This window comes from Tachypleus tridentatus, chromosome 11 (assembly GCF_004210375.1).
Source record: "Tachypleus tridentatus isolate NWPU-2018 chromosome 11, ASM421037v1, whole genome shotgun sequence".
NCBI lineage: Eukaryota > Metazoa > Arthropoda > Merostomata > Xiphosura > Limulidae > Tachypleus > Tachypleus tridentatus.
The window spans coordinates 8,917,387-8,932,796 of NC_134835.1; the positions used below are offsets into that span (position 1 = coordinate 8,917,387).

Sequence of the window (15,410 nt, forward strand, 5' to 3'; positions counted from 1 at the left end):
TATCGTTAAACGTATTTCTTTGTTAAAAGACAAGTCTTTTTACTTTTACACAAAGGAAATAGTATAATTGTATCATACAATGTAGTTTATTGGCTTTTAAACTGTGATATTATATTTATTTTTAATTATCACTTTCAGCATTACTGGGTTATCTTATGGTTTACTTGACATATCTTAAGCATTATTTGATTACAAGAGAAAAGAATTGAAAAATTAAAACTTTTTGAAAAGTTACTTTTTTAATTTCGTAGAAAAACTGTAGAGTTTTGCAATATGTCATAAAGATGCTTCTACTATACACTTAACGTTCTATTAATTTAAGCATTTACATTTGTAATGTTTGTAATATTACAGACTATTAAAATACAGAACGTAGTAAACCACTTTGCACAACTAATTATAAAGGCAAAAAATACACCTTTATCGTATTCAACAGTAGTTGATGTTTTGCAAATTTTAAGTTGTATATTCCACTTAAGGTAGTAAATAAACATCAGATATGTTACTGTTAAAATACTGCTAAAATCTTCAAATATGCAATTCTTTAAACATCACTGAAATCCTAATAAATACAACTTATGACACACTGTTGAAAATTCTAAAATAAATATATTGTTGAAGCACTGTTAAACTCCTAAAGAATGTTTCTGTTGAAGCACTGTTAAAATCCTAGAGAGAATATTACTGTTGAAGTACTGTTAAAATTATAAAGAAAGTAATTTTTGAAGTACTGTTAAAATCCCAAAGAATGTAATTGTGCAAGCACTGTTAAAATTCTAAAGAATGTTACTGTTGAAATACAGTTAAAATCCTATAGTATGTAATTGTTGAAGCAGTGTTAAAATCCTCAGCAATGAAATTCTTAAAGCATTGTTAAAATCTTAAAGAATATTACTGTTGAAGTACTGTTAAAATTGTAAAGAATATAATTATTGAAGCACTGTTAAAATCCTAAAGAATGTAATTGTTGAAATGCTGTTAAAATCCTAACGAAAGTTACTTATGAAGTACAGATAAATTCTTAAAGTATGTAATTAATGAAGTGCTGTTAAAATCGTAAATAATTTTAATAATGAAGCAGTGTTAAAATCCTAAAAAATATTACTATTAAAGTACTGTTAAAATCCTAAAAAATATTACTATTAAAGTACTGTTAAAATACTAAAAAATATATATTACTATTAAAGTACTGTTAAAATCCTAAAAAATATTACTATTAAAGTACTGTTAAAATCCTAAAGAACATTACTATTAAAGTACTGTTAAAATCCTAAAGAATGTTACTGTTGAAGCACTGTTAAAATTCTAAAGAATGTTACTTTGAAGCACTGTTAAAATCTTAAAGAATGTTACTGTTGAAGCACTGTTGAAATCCTAAAGAATGTAATTAATGAAGTGCTGTTAAAATCGTAAATAATTTTAATAATGAAGCAGTGTTAAAATCCTAAAAAATATTACTATTAAAGTACTGTTAAAATCCTAAAGAATGTTACTGTTGAAGCACTGTTAAAATTCTAAAGAATGTTACTTTGAAGCACTGTTAAAATCTTAAAGAATGTTACTGTTGAAGCACTGTTAAAATCCTAAAGAATGTTACTATTTAAGTACTTTTAAAATCCTAAAGAAAGTTACTGCTGAAGATCAGTTAAAATCCTAAAGTATGTAATTGTTGAAGTGTTTTTAAAATTAAAATTATATTTATCGTTTCAAGAGTTTAGCACTACGTTTTAAAATCTATGGATAAAACGTTTCTCTTATGTTAGAATAAACTTACGAATTTCGATGTTAACAGCTCTACGTACATCTCTCGAGTTTCTTTTTGTTAGAATAAACCTACGAGTTTCGATGTTAACAGCTCTACGTACATCTCTCGAGTTTCTTTTTGTTAGAATAAACCTACGAGTTTCGATGTTAACAGCTCTACGTACATCTCTCGAGTTTCTTTTGTTAGAATAAACCTACGAGTTTCGATGTTAACAGCTCTACGTACATCTCTCGAGTTTCTTTTGTTAGAATAAACCTACGAGTTTCGATGTTAACAGCTCTACGTACATCTCTCGAGTTTCTTTTGTTAGAATAAACCTACGAGTTTCGATGTTAACAGCTCTACGTACATCTCTCGAGTTTCTTTTGTTAGAATAAACCTACGAGTTTCGATGTTAACAGCTCTACGTACATCTCTCGAGTTTCTTTTTGTTAGAATAAACCTACGAGTTTCGATGTTAACAGCTCTACGTACATCTCTCGAGTTTCTTTTTGTTAGAATAAACCTACGAGTTTCGATGTTAACAGCTCTACGTACATCTCTCGAGTTTCTTTTTCTTGTGAAATTGTTGTATATGGAGGTAAAATTTGTTACATATAAAGAAAGAAACTTCCGTTTACAACATTGCCGAAGCAAGGAACAAGTTTATAAACATAATGAATAACATAAACCTAAAAAAAACAGATATCTTTGTTTTCTTACGTTACTTTTGTTTATAAACTAGTGATTCAGCGTATGTAGTTTGTTATCCTAAGGCTATCTACATTACTTCTTTAATATCGTTCATGGAAACGCCCGTTTAGAAGTATAATTTATTCTCAAACAAGTTAGTTAAAATACGCAAGTGAACTGTATAGCTTTCAACTATTATAACAATTGCATCTCGGACCCTGCAGCTAGACGGAGCTGAAACAATAATATGTATTTCTCTTTAGTTCTGCTTAATGTTACGTTAATTTTCTCTTAATTTATCTCATTATTTATTCGAAAATGAGGTTCACTGAAATAATTAAATCATTTGTATTAAATCATTGGAGAAACAAACTATGAGGTTCTACAATCAAACAGTAGATTTCAAATTCCAACCTCCAATTATAGGTTTCCTTTGAATTTCGCGCAAAGCTACACGAAGGCTATCTGTGCTAACCGTCTCTAATTTAGCAGTGTAAGACTTGAGGGAAGGCAACTAGTCATCACAACCAACCGTCAACTCTTGGGCTACTCTTTTTTACAAACGAGTAGTGGGATTGACCGACATATTTTAACGCCCCCACGGATGAAAGGGCGAGCATGTTTGATGTGACAGAGATTCGAACCCGCGACCCTCGGATTATGAGTCGAGTGACTTATTTACCTGGCCATGCCGGGTCCCCAGTTATAGGAAAGCTACAAAGAAAACTTTGTACATGAAACAGTTTATCTTGGTTCACTTTTCCTACAAAACTAATCATGCCACCTGCAGAGTATATTATATAGGCACAGGTTGGAACTGTTGTAGAGCTGTAGATTTCGTAGATCCTTGCAGTATCACAAATAATATTGCAAGTACTGGATGGTATGTAGACGTTAAAAAGATTGCTTTGACATAAATATGTATCCCCTTTATATCTTAATGACATCAGTCCAGATGACCGTTTCAACTATAATTTATGCTGAAGCCATCTTTTTGATTATGGGATTTCTCACCAAAGACACACTGCAAATAGAAGTTGTTCAGGAAAGAATGAATACGGTTCATTATGTTTCAAGGTACGTTCAGTATGCCCACTGTCTATATCAGTCAAAATTGCAAGCCTAGCCTTAAATAACGTTAATCAAACACAAATTATTTTGGACAATATTCATTGCTTTTTGCAATATTACGCCTACTGCCATGTATCTTAAGCCAAAATATCGTATTGTTAAACAAGAGAAAATAAATCAAATCAATGCTATTGTTTTACCACAAAATCACAGAAAGATTCTCTGTGCTCTGTTCACCGCGGGGAATCGAGCTCAGAGTTTTAACATTGTAAGCCCCTGAACTTACTTGCTGATTCACTGTGTGACACTACAATTTAGATATTCATCAAAACCATGTTCAAACTTGAACAAAGTGATCATTTTCAGTATGTCAAGTTTACGGGTCAACAGGTCTTCCCATCATTCGCGTCTACAAAAACTAAAACAACTAAGCAATTGCGATTCGTACTTTGGATCCAAGGGTACGATATGTGGGTTTACGGCCAAGTCCTAACAGATCCAGGAGATAGGATCCAAGGGTACGTTATGTGGGTTTACGGCCAAGCCCTAACAGATCCAGGAGATAGGATCCAAGGGTACGTTATGGGGGTTTACGGCCAAGCCCTAACAGATCCAGGAGATAGGATCCAAGGGTACGTTATGGGGTTTACGGCCAAGCCCTAACAGATCCAGGAGATAGGATCCAAGGGTACGTTATGTGGGTTTACGGCCAAGTCCTAACAGGTCCAGGAGATAGGATCTAAGGGTACGTTATGTGGGTTTACGGCCAAATCCTAACAGATCCAGGAGATGGGATCCAAGAGTACGTTATGTGGGTTTACGGCCAAATCCTAACAGATTCAGGAGATAGGATCCAAGTGTACGTTATGTGGGTTTACGGCCAAGTCCTAACAGATCCAGGAGATAATGGTTAACTAGAAGCTATCTCTACCATTCTGAAACCATACAAGGCTAGGGCAATTAGCCCTTGAAGAATTTTACATGATTTGCCTGGCATAGCCAGGCGGTTAAGGCACTTGACTCGCAATCTGAGAGTTATGGGTTCGAATGCTGTTATATCAAATATCCTCACTCCTTCAGCTGTGGGGGCGTTATAATATGAATGTCATCCCAAGAAATGGCGGTGGGTGGTAATAAATAGCTGCCTTCCCTCTAGTCTTACACTGCTATAAATGAGGGACGGCCAGCGCAGTTAACCCTCGTGTAGCTTTGTGCGAAATTTAGACCACCCTTTCGTGAATATTTGAAAAAAAACAATAACAAATAAGCTAAGTGTACTTCTGGTGAAATTTCTCGTGTTATAGCAAACAGTTTTGAAAATGTTTATTAATTTCAAATAGGTTTTCTCCTTAACGCTGTGTTATAGATAGCTCTGTTATTTAGAAATACGAACGTAATGCGATGGTTACACAATGAACAAATTCCACTTTCTCTTGGATTTGAAATTATTATTCATGTGTATATGCATGTGTTCGTTGGAATCGTTTCTTATTTCGATTTCTAAGTTCTTTTCCCCCCTTTATATCCAATGTCTCTTAGTTAGACCCCTGGTAGTAGAAGTGCTAGCTGACCGGCAGGCCTTCTCGGCTGGACACGTTGTCCAGTTAATCTGCAGGGCCATTGGTTCTCGACCAGCTGCAGTGATTAGTTGGTGGGCTGGTAAGACACAGTTAAAGAATTCCAAGTCCTCTGTGTCAGTTGATGGTAATGTTACCACTAGTTACCTCACTTTCAGACCAACTTCGGAAGACGATGGAAAGACCGTCCACTGTCGTGCTGAAAACCCTTTTATAGCCGATAGTACAGTCCAGGAAGAAAAAACTTTGACGGTTCATTGTAAGTTGAATATTAATCAATTAATATAATATGAATACAATACAGAAGTTTAAGGACCAGAAACCAAACCGAAATGACCAAAGGACAGAATCCAAACTAAAGTACCTATAATCAGTAACATTGTTAAAGTTTGTTTATTTTTAGTTCTTAGAGTTCAATCAGTATAAAGAAAAGGAAATCAAATCAATCGAATAATTAGAGAAAAACGTATTTTATTGTAAATTATGAGAAAAATAGGCAAACCTATTATTAAGTCACGTTATGCTCAATACACTCAGTATTGAGATTTCATCAATTTTAATATTAAGACTGTGACAAAGCAATATCTTCTTGGTAGTACTCGAAAGTGTATTTAAAATAAATACCCGAATTTTTATATTAACATGTTAATGTGGATAACTTATGTCACTTCGATATCGTTGTTTACATTATTAACTCAAGTTTGTCAGTGATTTTTTTATGTTACGATTTTCTGATTGGTTAATATTAATCCTCCAGAATTATCTTTTAAATAAAATGGATCACGAGAGGAAGGGTAGTTTATATTCTACTGAAGGAGACTGTAGTAAAATGTTTTTTACGTTTCTCTTATGACGGATTAACTATCATATATTTATTTTCATATTTTTTGTTTTGTTTGTTTCTTTGTTTTTTGGAATTTCGCACAAAGCTACGCGAGGACTATCTGTGCTAGCCGTCCCTAATTTAGCAGTGTAAGACTAGAGGGAAGGCAGCTAGTCATCACCACCCACCGCCATCTCTTGGGCTACTCTTTTACCAACGAATAGTGGGATTGACCGTCACATTATACGCCCCCACGGCTGGGAGGGCGAGCATGTTTAGCGCGACGCGGGCGCGAACTCGCGACCCTCGGATTACGAGTCGCACGCCTTACGCGCTTGGCCATGCCAGGCCCTTATTTTCATATCGATGTTTGTTTAAGTTAAATGTGTATTTAGAAATGTACGTTACTTATAGCTTTAAGTCTGTATTGTGAAATTCCTGCCTATTTACTCAATTTATAGAAGATTCTCAAGTGTAAGAATCAACAATATATGTTATATGAAACCACTAACGTTTTCTCGTATTGTTGTTTTAGCTGATGCCTCCCAGTGGCGGCCCGGCATGACCAGGTGGTTAAAACATTCGACTCATAATCCGAGGGTCGCGAGTTCGAATCCCCGTCACATCAAACATGCTCACCTTTTCAGTCGTGGGGGTGTTATAATGTGACGGTCAATCCCCACTATGCGTTGGTAAAAGAGTAGCCCAAGAGTTGGCGGTAGGTAGTGATGACTAGCTGTCTTCCCTCTAGTCTTATACTGCTAAATTAGGGACAGCTAGAGTAGATAGCCCTCGTATAGCTTTGCGCGAAATTCAAAACAAACCAAACCAAAGCCTTCCAGTAGCACAGCGGTACATCAATGGACTTACAACGTTAGAATCCGGTTTTCGATACTCGCGATGAGCAAAACACAGATAGCTCATTTTTGGGCTTTGTACTTAATTACGAACAAGAGCTAAATGGTTTTAGCTGAAATTTCTAGAATCTCGCATAACTCTTTGTAACCCAACGCAACGCGAGAAGAGACAGCACATATTGTTTGTTTGTTACAATTGGTATACTATAAACCCAAGATGTTACAACTGTGATTAACGCTTTTTAATCAGAAAACTACAGATATTTGAGCACGAACGTTTATAGATTTCGAACAGTACAAACCGTGTAACTTCAACGTATTAACGTCCGATGCTAGTATTTGTACGAAATTATTTTCTGACTTCAGCGATGAACAACTCACGTATTGTCAGCGAAGAACTTGTTAGTTCCCCGTTAAGTGAACCGTACATTTATCAACTCATAATTAATTCGTTCATCTGAGAAAAAATGTAATACTTAACATAATTTTGTTATTTTTAGATGTTCCAAAGGTGAGCGTTCATATTCCCAGGCACCTTACAGACGCAGTTGTGAAGAGAGGACACGATATATTCTTGGAATGCCACGTCATTGCCAAACCTCCCGTATCAGAAATTGTTTGGATGTTTGAAGACATAGAGCTGCATACGAACAAATCTGAGGGAATTATTGTCACTAACCATTCTTTAGCCCTCCAGGGAGTCGACCGGACTAAGAAAGGACACTACACGTGCGTTGCAACCAACGCGGAGGGGAAAGGATCGAGTGAGCCCGTGTTATTGCGGATACAATGCAAGTACACAGAGTTTGTAAAAGACCCCAATGATGCACACATCCGTAAAACCCGAACTGCTGCATACAAATTGTTAACATGGCTCTACGTATAATAATCTTTCATGCTTGCTTACTTTGCTGAAGATAAAAAAAAAACCTTCCAATATCATGATACTCATGCAGCTGGGTTTCGAGACAACAGCCGAAGGAAGCGTGAAACATAATTTATTCTTTTGTGGATTTTTTATCTCATCTATTTCCAAAAGCCTTCTCTCTGACTAAAATCTATTGCATCTTCTAAGAGATTGGTTGAAGTTATTTCAAGTACACTTATGTTGATATGCAAGCAGTTTATTACTTCTACATATTGAGAAACTAAAACTGCAGATATATAATGGTTTATAACATCCTATGCAATTCTACATTTTGCATTTGGTAACGAACTACAATTAAGTAAATTATTATTGCACATTATTGAAAGAAAATACAAGTTTTTTAAAGCATTTAAGCACTCAATCACGCTGAGAAACAGTACCAATGAAGCTTGCATGTCTTTCTATTAAAAACAAACGCACTCATCAAATCGGAAGGTTGTAAGGAACCATTTGTTGTTAGCTTGTAATAACAGTAAGTCTTACGCAAGGCATGTTACAAGTTTGAAATTTCGTTTACACCTATCCAGACACTTGGCGTTGTTTCCCAGTAAGTTGCAGTTGTTATTGGAGGAATGTTATTGTGACGTCATGCCCTCTGGTGTTAGAAGCTTTATGACAACTATTGTATTATTAAAGCGTCTTTATATCGATATTTTAAAATTAAAGAATTTTCGAAATGTTATTGATAACTGTTAAATTAGAACAGTTTACTTTATCAATGCTTTTTGACTTTTTGTTAGATTTGGACTATTAAAGTTGTTGTGATAGTTGATAACAAGTAACTTTATGATAAGATTCATAACGTATACATGAAAAAAAACACAACTAATTATTCAACTTCTTTGTTTGATATTCTGACAAAGAAAATTTTTTGTAACTTGCTTTACTATAAATTTATAATATATATTTAAATGAGAAATATATTTTTCTTCCCTTTAAATTAGGGCTAAAACGCTAATTTAAATGGAAACTATATTTAGTGACATTTTGCATTCTGCTTTATAATGAAGTTAAAGAGTTAACCTTATGATTTATATTCAGTTCCTCCGGTTTGTAAACCGAATCAGCAAGTGGTTTACGGAGCATCACTCAACGAACCAATAAACATTCACTGTAATGTTGAGGCAGAACCACCTGAAGTCACGTTTCATTGGTCATTCAACGACTCCAAAGATGTCGTAGATTCGTTAACATTTGAGAGTAACCTAACAAAAAGTGTTGCTGTTTTTACTCCGAGGAAACACTACCATTACGGCATATTACTATGTTGGGGTAGAAACGAAATAGGCTCTCAGACAGACCCATGTGCTTATAAAGTTATACCTACAGGTGAGTTACAAGAACGTTGCTGTATAAATGGGGTTATAAAATTATATGCACAGGTAAGTTACAACAAAGTTATGTATACATGGGGTTGTAACATTATATTCACAGGTGAATTACAACAATGTAACCTTATGCATTAGGTTATAACATTATATCCATAAGTGAGTTACAACAACGTTACTCTATAAATGGGGTGATAACATTATATCCATAAGTGAGTTACAACAACGTTACTCTATAAATGGGGTCATAACATTATATTCACAGGTGTGGTATGATTACGTCACTGTATATATGAGGTTATAACATTATATCGTTACTGTATACATGAGGTTATAACATTATATCGTTACTGTATACATGAGGTTATAACATTATATTCTTACTGTATACATGAGGTTATAACATTATATCGTTACTGTATACATGAGGTTATAACATTATATTCTTACTGTATACATGAGGTTATAACATTATATCGTTACTGTATACATGAGGTTATAACATTATATTCTTACTGTATACAAGAGGTTATAACATTATATTCTTACTGTATACAAGAGGTTATAACATTATATCGTTACTGTATACATGAGGTTATAACATTATATTCTTACTGTATACATGAGGTTATAACATTATATTGTTACTGTATACATGAGGTTATAACATTATATCGTTACTGTATACATGAGGTTATAACATTATATCGTTACTGTATACATGAGGTTATAACATTATATCGTTACTGTATACATGAGGTTATAACATTATATTCTTACTGTGTACGATATACTATAACCAATGTATACTATGAAGTGACAACGTTTATTTGTCAATAGTTTTGTCTGATTCGTATAATTCAGAAGCCTTGGATGTTACGTATACACGTAACATGTCAGCCATGTTATATTCGGCACGTAACACTCAGTACAGGTAAATAAATATGTCTCTTTGTTTTAGGAATGTGGTTACGGTACGTTGATGTTTAATCGGCGGAAGGAGTTGCATTCATGTGTATGTTTGTTGTTGTTTGTTATGAGGAATTACTTTTAAACTATAAATGAACTTACCAATGACAAATGTCTGTAAAATGACATTAATACAAGTGACATAACACAATAAAATTGACCTGACTGTAGGGAAGGTTTTTGTTGTAAGGAAGGCCAAAACGAAAGATAAAATAGACAACTTTACATTTAATACAAATGAGATAAGTAAAACATGAATATGTGCCTGGATATCAGGAACTCACTGCGCAACGTTTGGAAAGAAGGCTTACTTCGGTTTTCTTATTCCTCTTACCAAATTAACTAATGCTGAAAGAATTGGCGAGACTTGAATAAATCAATTTATGGATTTCGTAGAAGTATCGTTAGTTTAGAGGTAGAGGTCGCTGCAAGACTCTTTCACTGTTTGAGTAAATATAACAAATCTAAGTAACTGTACATTTAAGAAATATTAAAAATCTAAGTAACAGTGTACATTTAAGTAATACTAAAAGTCTAAGCAACAGTGTACATTTAATCAGTGATGTCGAGAAAACCCACTTGTAGAGAAATATATATGTAAAAACAGCTCGTTTGGGTTGAGAAAATATTTTACATGGAAGAGCGAACAACGTTTCGACCTTCTTCGGTCATCGTCAAGTTCACAAAGAAAGAAAGAGGTAACTGACCGGAAGCTGACCACATGTTTGGAAGGGGTTATGTAACTGAGTGTCGGAATGTAGAGGGCGGTGTTAGATGTTTGAATATATAATTTTATTTTATTATATTTATTATATATATAAAGGTGTTCCTTTATATTGGTTTATTTTCGGTTTAAGTTGTTGTATAACTAAGGCTTCTTTAATTTTGCGTTTGTTTATGTTTGTTTCTTTATTTAGTATTTGAGTGTTTTTTATGGTTATTTTGTGTTTATTTCATTTGCAGTGTTCGAAAACGTGTGAAGATGACTTTTTATGTTCTTTGAATCTGGTTTACATTTTTCTACTTGTTTCTTCAATATAGAAGTCGTGACAGTTATCACATTGTATTTTATAAATAATGTTGGTGTGGTGTTTGTCAGTGTAGTTTTTACATAGTATAGACCTCAGTTTTGTGCCTGGTTTTTGAATAAATTTGGTATTAACTGGATTTTTGTATATTTGTGGTGTACGTGAGTCGGTTTTACGTAGGTAGGAATGTAGGTAGGTAGGAATGTAGGTAGGTAAGAATGTAGGTAGGTAGGAATGTAGGTAGGTAGGAATGTAGGTAGGTAAGAATGTAGGAAGGTAGGAATGTAGGTAGGTAGGAATGTAGGTAGGTAGGTAGTAAAACCGACTCATGCACACTACAAATATACGGCATCTCCAAACCTCATAAACCAGATTGTCCATTACGACCAATAATGTCCACATATGAATCGTTTAATTACAATCTTGGTAAATACATAGCATGGGAATTCTCCAAATATGTAACATCAGCCAGCTCATTCATCAAAGACTCTTTTAATTTCAAGTCTAATCTAAATTAACTTAATCATAAAGCCTTAATGGCCAGTTTCGATGTTGTATCCCTCTTTACAGAAGTTCCAACCGCTGAAGCCTGCAAGATAGCCTTAGAACTCTATTTCCGAGACCCTAACCCAACTATAGAAATTCCCAGTAACCAGTTAGCAACTCTCATAGAATTCACTACGATAAAAACAAACTTCATGTTCAACAACCACAACTATATACAAACAAATGGCCTAAGCATGGGCAACCCAGTATCACCAGTTTTAGCCAATATTTTTATGACACAAGTTGAAACACAAGCAATTAACACAGCATTACATCCACCACTATACTGGTACAGATATGTAGATGACACGGTTGCGGGATTCATATCTACAGAACACACAATTTTTTCAATCACATTAACTCTATACATCCCAACATTAACTTCGCATGTGAACAGGAAGAAAGCAATTAAATATTATTTCTTAACCTTAAAATTTCAAGAACCGACACACAATTAAAAACAGAAATCCACCGAAAAATCACCCATACTGGACTATACATTCCTTGGGACTCAGCACATGAAACAAAACAAACACTCAACATACTAAGAAACCAAATAAACACAGCCATAAAACTATGCTCACCAGATAAAATTTATAATGAATTAGACAAAATAAAACAATACTTCATCAACATCAATAAGTTTCCTCCACAAACCGTAGAAAACATTATACGCACACACTTAGACAGAAAGCAAAATCAACCAACAAAATTAAATATATCTCACGAATCAAAAAATCACGAAACCATATACTACTGCATGCCATATATTCCCGACGTCAGCAGAGAAATATCCAACATTTGACAAAAACTAGTAACAAAATATGACATTCCAATTAATACCAAATTTATTCAAAAACCAGGCACAAAACTAAGGTCTATACTATGTAAAAACTACACTGACAAACACCACACCAACATTATTTATAAAATACAATGTGATAACTGCCACGACTTCTATATTGGAGAAACAAGTAGAAAAATGGAAACCAGATTCAAAGAACATAAAAAGTCACCTTCACATGTTTTCGAACACTGCAAATCAAATAAACACGACATAACCATAGAAAACACTCAAATACTAAATAAAGAAACAAACATAAACAAACGCAAAATTAAAGAAGCCTTACTTATACAACAATTTAAACCCAAAATAAACCAATATAAAGGAACGCCTTTACACCTATATTAAATATAATAAATAAAATTATATATTCAAACATCTCACACCGCCCTCTTCATTCCAACACTCAGTTACACAATCCCTTCCAAACATGTGGTCAGCTTCCGGTCAGTTACCTCTTTCTTTCTTTGTGAACCTGACGATGACCGAAGAAGGTCGAAACGTTGTTCGCTCTTCTACGTAAAATATTTTCTTAACTTAAACGAGCCGTTTTTGCTACATAGTGCACATTTAAGTAATTTAAAAATCTAAGTAACAATGAACATTTAAATAATAGTAAAAATCTTAATACTAGCTCTGTTTAGTCAGTAACAAGGTTCTATCATATAAAAACTGTCGTTTGCTCACGTTATACATGCATAATTATGTTTTATATAAATATATATTTATATTTACTTTGAAATTAATTAAACTTTATCTTTTTTCTTAATATAACGTGAATAATAACTGGTGTTTGGTATGAATTATTAAATCTGAACTTTTCAGAAGAACTATAACATTTAGTCTGAACTTTTATTAACTGGTGTTTGGTGTGATTTATTTTATCTGAACTTTTCAGAAGAACTATAACATTTAGTCTGAACTTTCCAGACATAACAAAATTGTAAGGTTTATAGACTCTGAAAGAGTAGCCTGTTAGGTACTTATGGTACAAATTAATATTTTCAGTCACATGACCAAATATTTGACGTCCACTTTTGCATTTCTATTTAACGTTTCATAAAACAAAATCAGTTCGTTTCCAGTAAAGGTCATACATGTTAGAAATGTTTCGCGAATAATATCAGTTATGAACATATATAGAAAATGATACGTTGGGAAAATGGCTTTAACGTAAATCACAGGTTTATGGTACAAGCTAATGACTATAAACATTGCTCTTTGTCTTGCATAAATATTGCTTACCATTCCCGAAAGATCACGCAATGAACTCCTTCACGAAGGAAAGTCTTATAATACCATTATCAAATTAGGACTTTCATTAATGGACACCATTTTGATTAACCATGGTCTCCTCATAAACGCTACAATTCTGGCATCATTTAGTCTTTGAACAACAGTGCTAGGCTAGCTCTTGTTCCCAACAGACAAAATGGTAGAAATACGTGAAACCCAGGTATATCTTCCTGAAACGTTTTTTTTTTTACAGAACGTTTCTCGTTAAGCTAATGTATTTATGCAACATAAGCACACACGGTTAAGTTACATTATCTAGTAGAGAAGTTAACAGTTATTTAAAATTAATGATTTTAAAAATGTATCAAATAATTTTTTTTTATAATCCAGGTGTGTAAAATACATTTGCTGTTCTCTATTTGGTTTCTAAGAAAAAAGCCACACTGGGCTATCAGCTGTGTCTACCACGGGTATCAAACCCCAAATTTTAGTATTATAAATTCATTGACTCACCGCTGTCCCACTAGGAGACCGTTTGCTTTGCATGAAAATATTCTAAATATTTTGACGTTTCAAGCCAAAGTCTATTCATTAAGGAAACGTGGTCTTAAACATGTTTATGATACGTGCTGCTATATTAGATCACCACAAAAGAGACAAACTCTATTGTCCCAGTCACTTTAATACCACTGCCTTACGTTAACTTTAGCTTTCAGCTGAATGCTCCATTGCAGCAGATGAGAATTTTTATTTTTCATATTACGTATTGTATCGTGTAGTCTGTACCCCAAGGGGACACTATCTGATATAGATTGTTTTCTTCTAAATTCGTATTATTGTCACTCAAAGATAACTTTCATAAATCAGCAGGCATAGTTTTCTTATTATAGTTTGTTTACTGAAGGCTTTGACGGTCAAAGCGGAGAACGTGACTGTTTGGTCACGTCAGTGTCTTATTCAGCTACTGTATATATGTGCTTTTAGTACAAAGAACGTCTACGTTAGGAATTGGAATGATGGTCACAGGTTTGATTCTTTGTATTCTGAACAGCAACAACAAAAAAAATTGTAACTAGACCTGTAACAAATGTTTGTTACTTTCTTCTGATTGAAATATAAAAACATGGCTGAATGACATATTTTGTTTCGAAGGGACTAAGAAAACAAGTAAATCATTTTTTTTTAAATAAAGTTGGTCTTTTACAACAATACTTCACATCTTACTTCATTTTACAAAAAGAATGTTGGTCTTTTACAACAATGTTTCACACCTTACTTCATTTTACAAAAAGAATGTTGGTCTTTTACAACAATACTTCACATCTTACTTCATTTTACAAAAAGAATGTTGGTCTTTTACAACAATACTTCACATCTTACTTCATTTTACAAAAAGAATGTTGGTCTTTACAAACAATAATTTACACCTTATTTCACCATTGTAAAATAATTTTGGTACTTTACAACTTCATTTTACGAAGGAATGTTGGTCTTTTACAACAATGTTTCACATCTTACTTCATTTTACAAAAAGAATGTTGGTCTTTACAAACAATAATTTACACCTTACTTTACCATTGTAAAATAATTTTGGTTTTTTGAAACAATACTTCACATCTTACTTCATTTTACAAAAAGAATGTTGGTCTTTTACAACAATACTTCACATCTTACTTCATTTTACAAAAAGAATGTTGGTTTTTACAAACAATAATTTACACCTTACTTCACCATTGTAAAATAATTTTGGGTTTTTTTGAAACAAT

General features: G+C 33.5%; 1 protein-coding gene across 6 annotated transcripts in view; it reads left to right on the plus strand.

Moving 5' to 3' along the window:
• The window catches only part of LOC143231660 (synaptogenesis protein syg-2-like), a 243,938-nt gene that overhangs the window by 199,502 nt on the left and 29,026 nt on the right, over window positions 1-15,410 (plus strand). For all 6 annotated transcript variants that reach the window (XR_013017101.1, XM_076466229.1, XM_076466227.1 and 3 more), the window contains 3 exons: window positions 5,048-5,344; window positions 7,266-7,556; window positions 8,735-9,022. Coding sequence is in view for 5 of the 6 variants with exons in the window: in XM_076466229.1 (XP_076322344.1) it covers window positions 5,048-5,344; window positions 7,266-7,556; window positions 8,735-9,022 (876 nt within the window). In the remaining variant the exon portion in view is untranslated. The remainder of the gene's footprint in view (window positions 1-5,047; window positions 5,345-7,265; window positions 7,557-8,734; window positions 9,023-15,410) is intronic.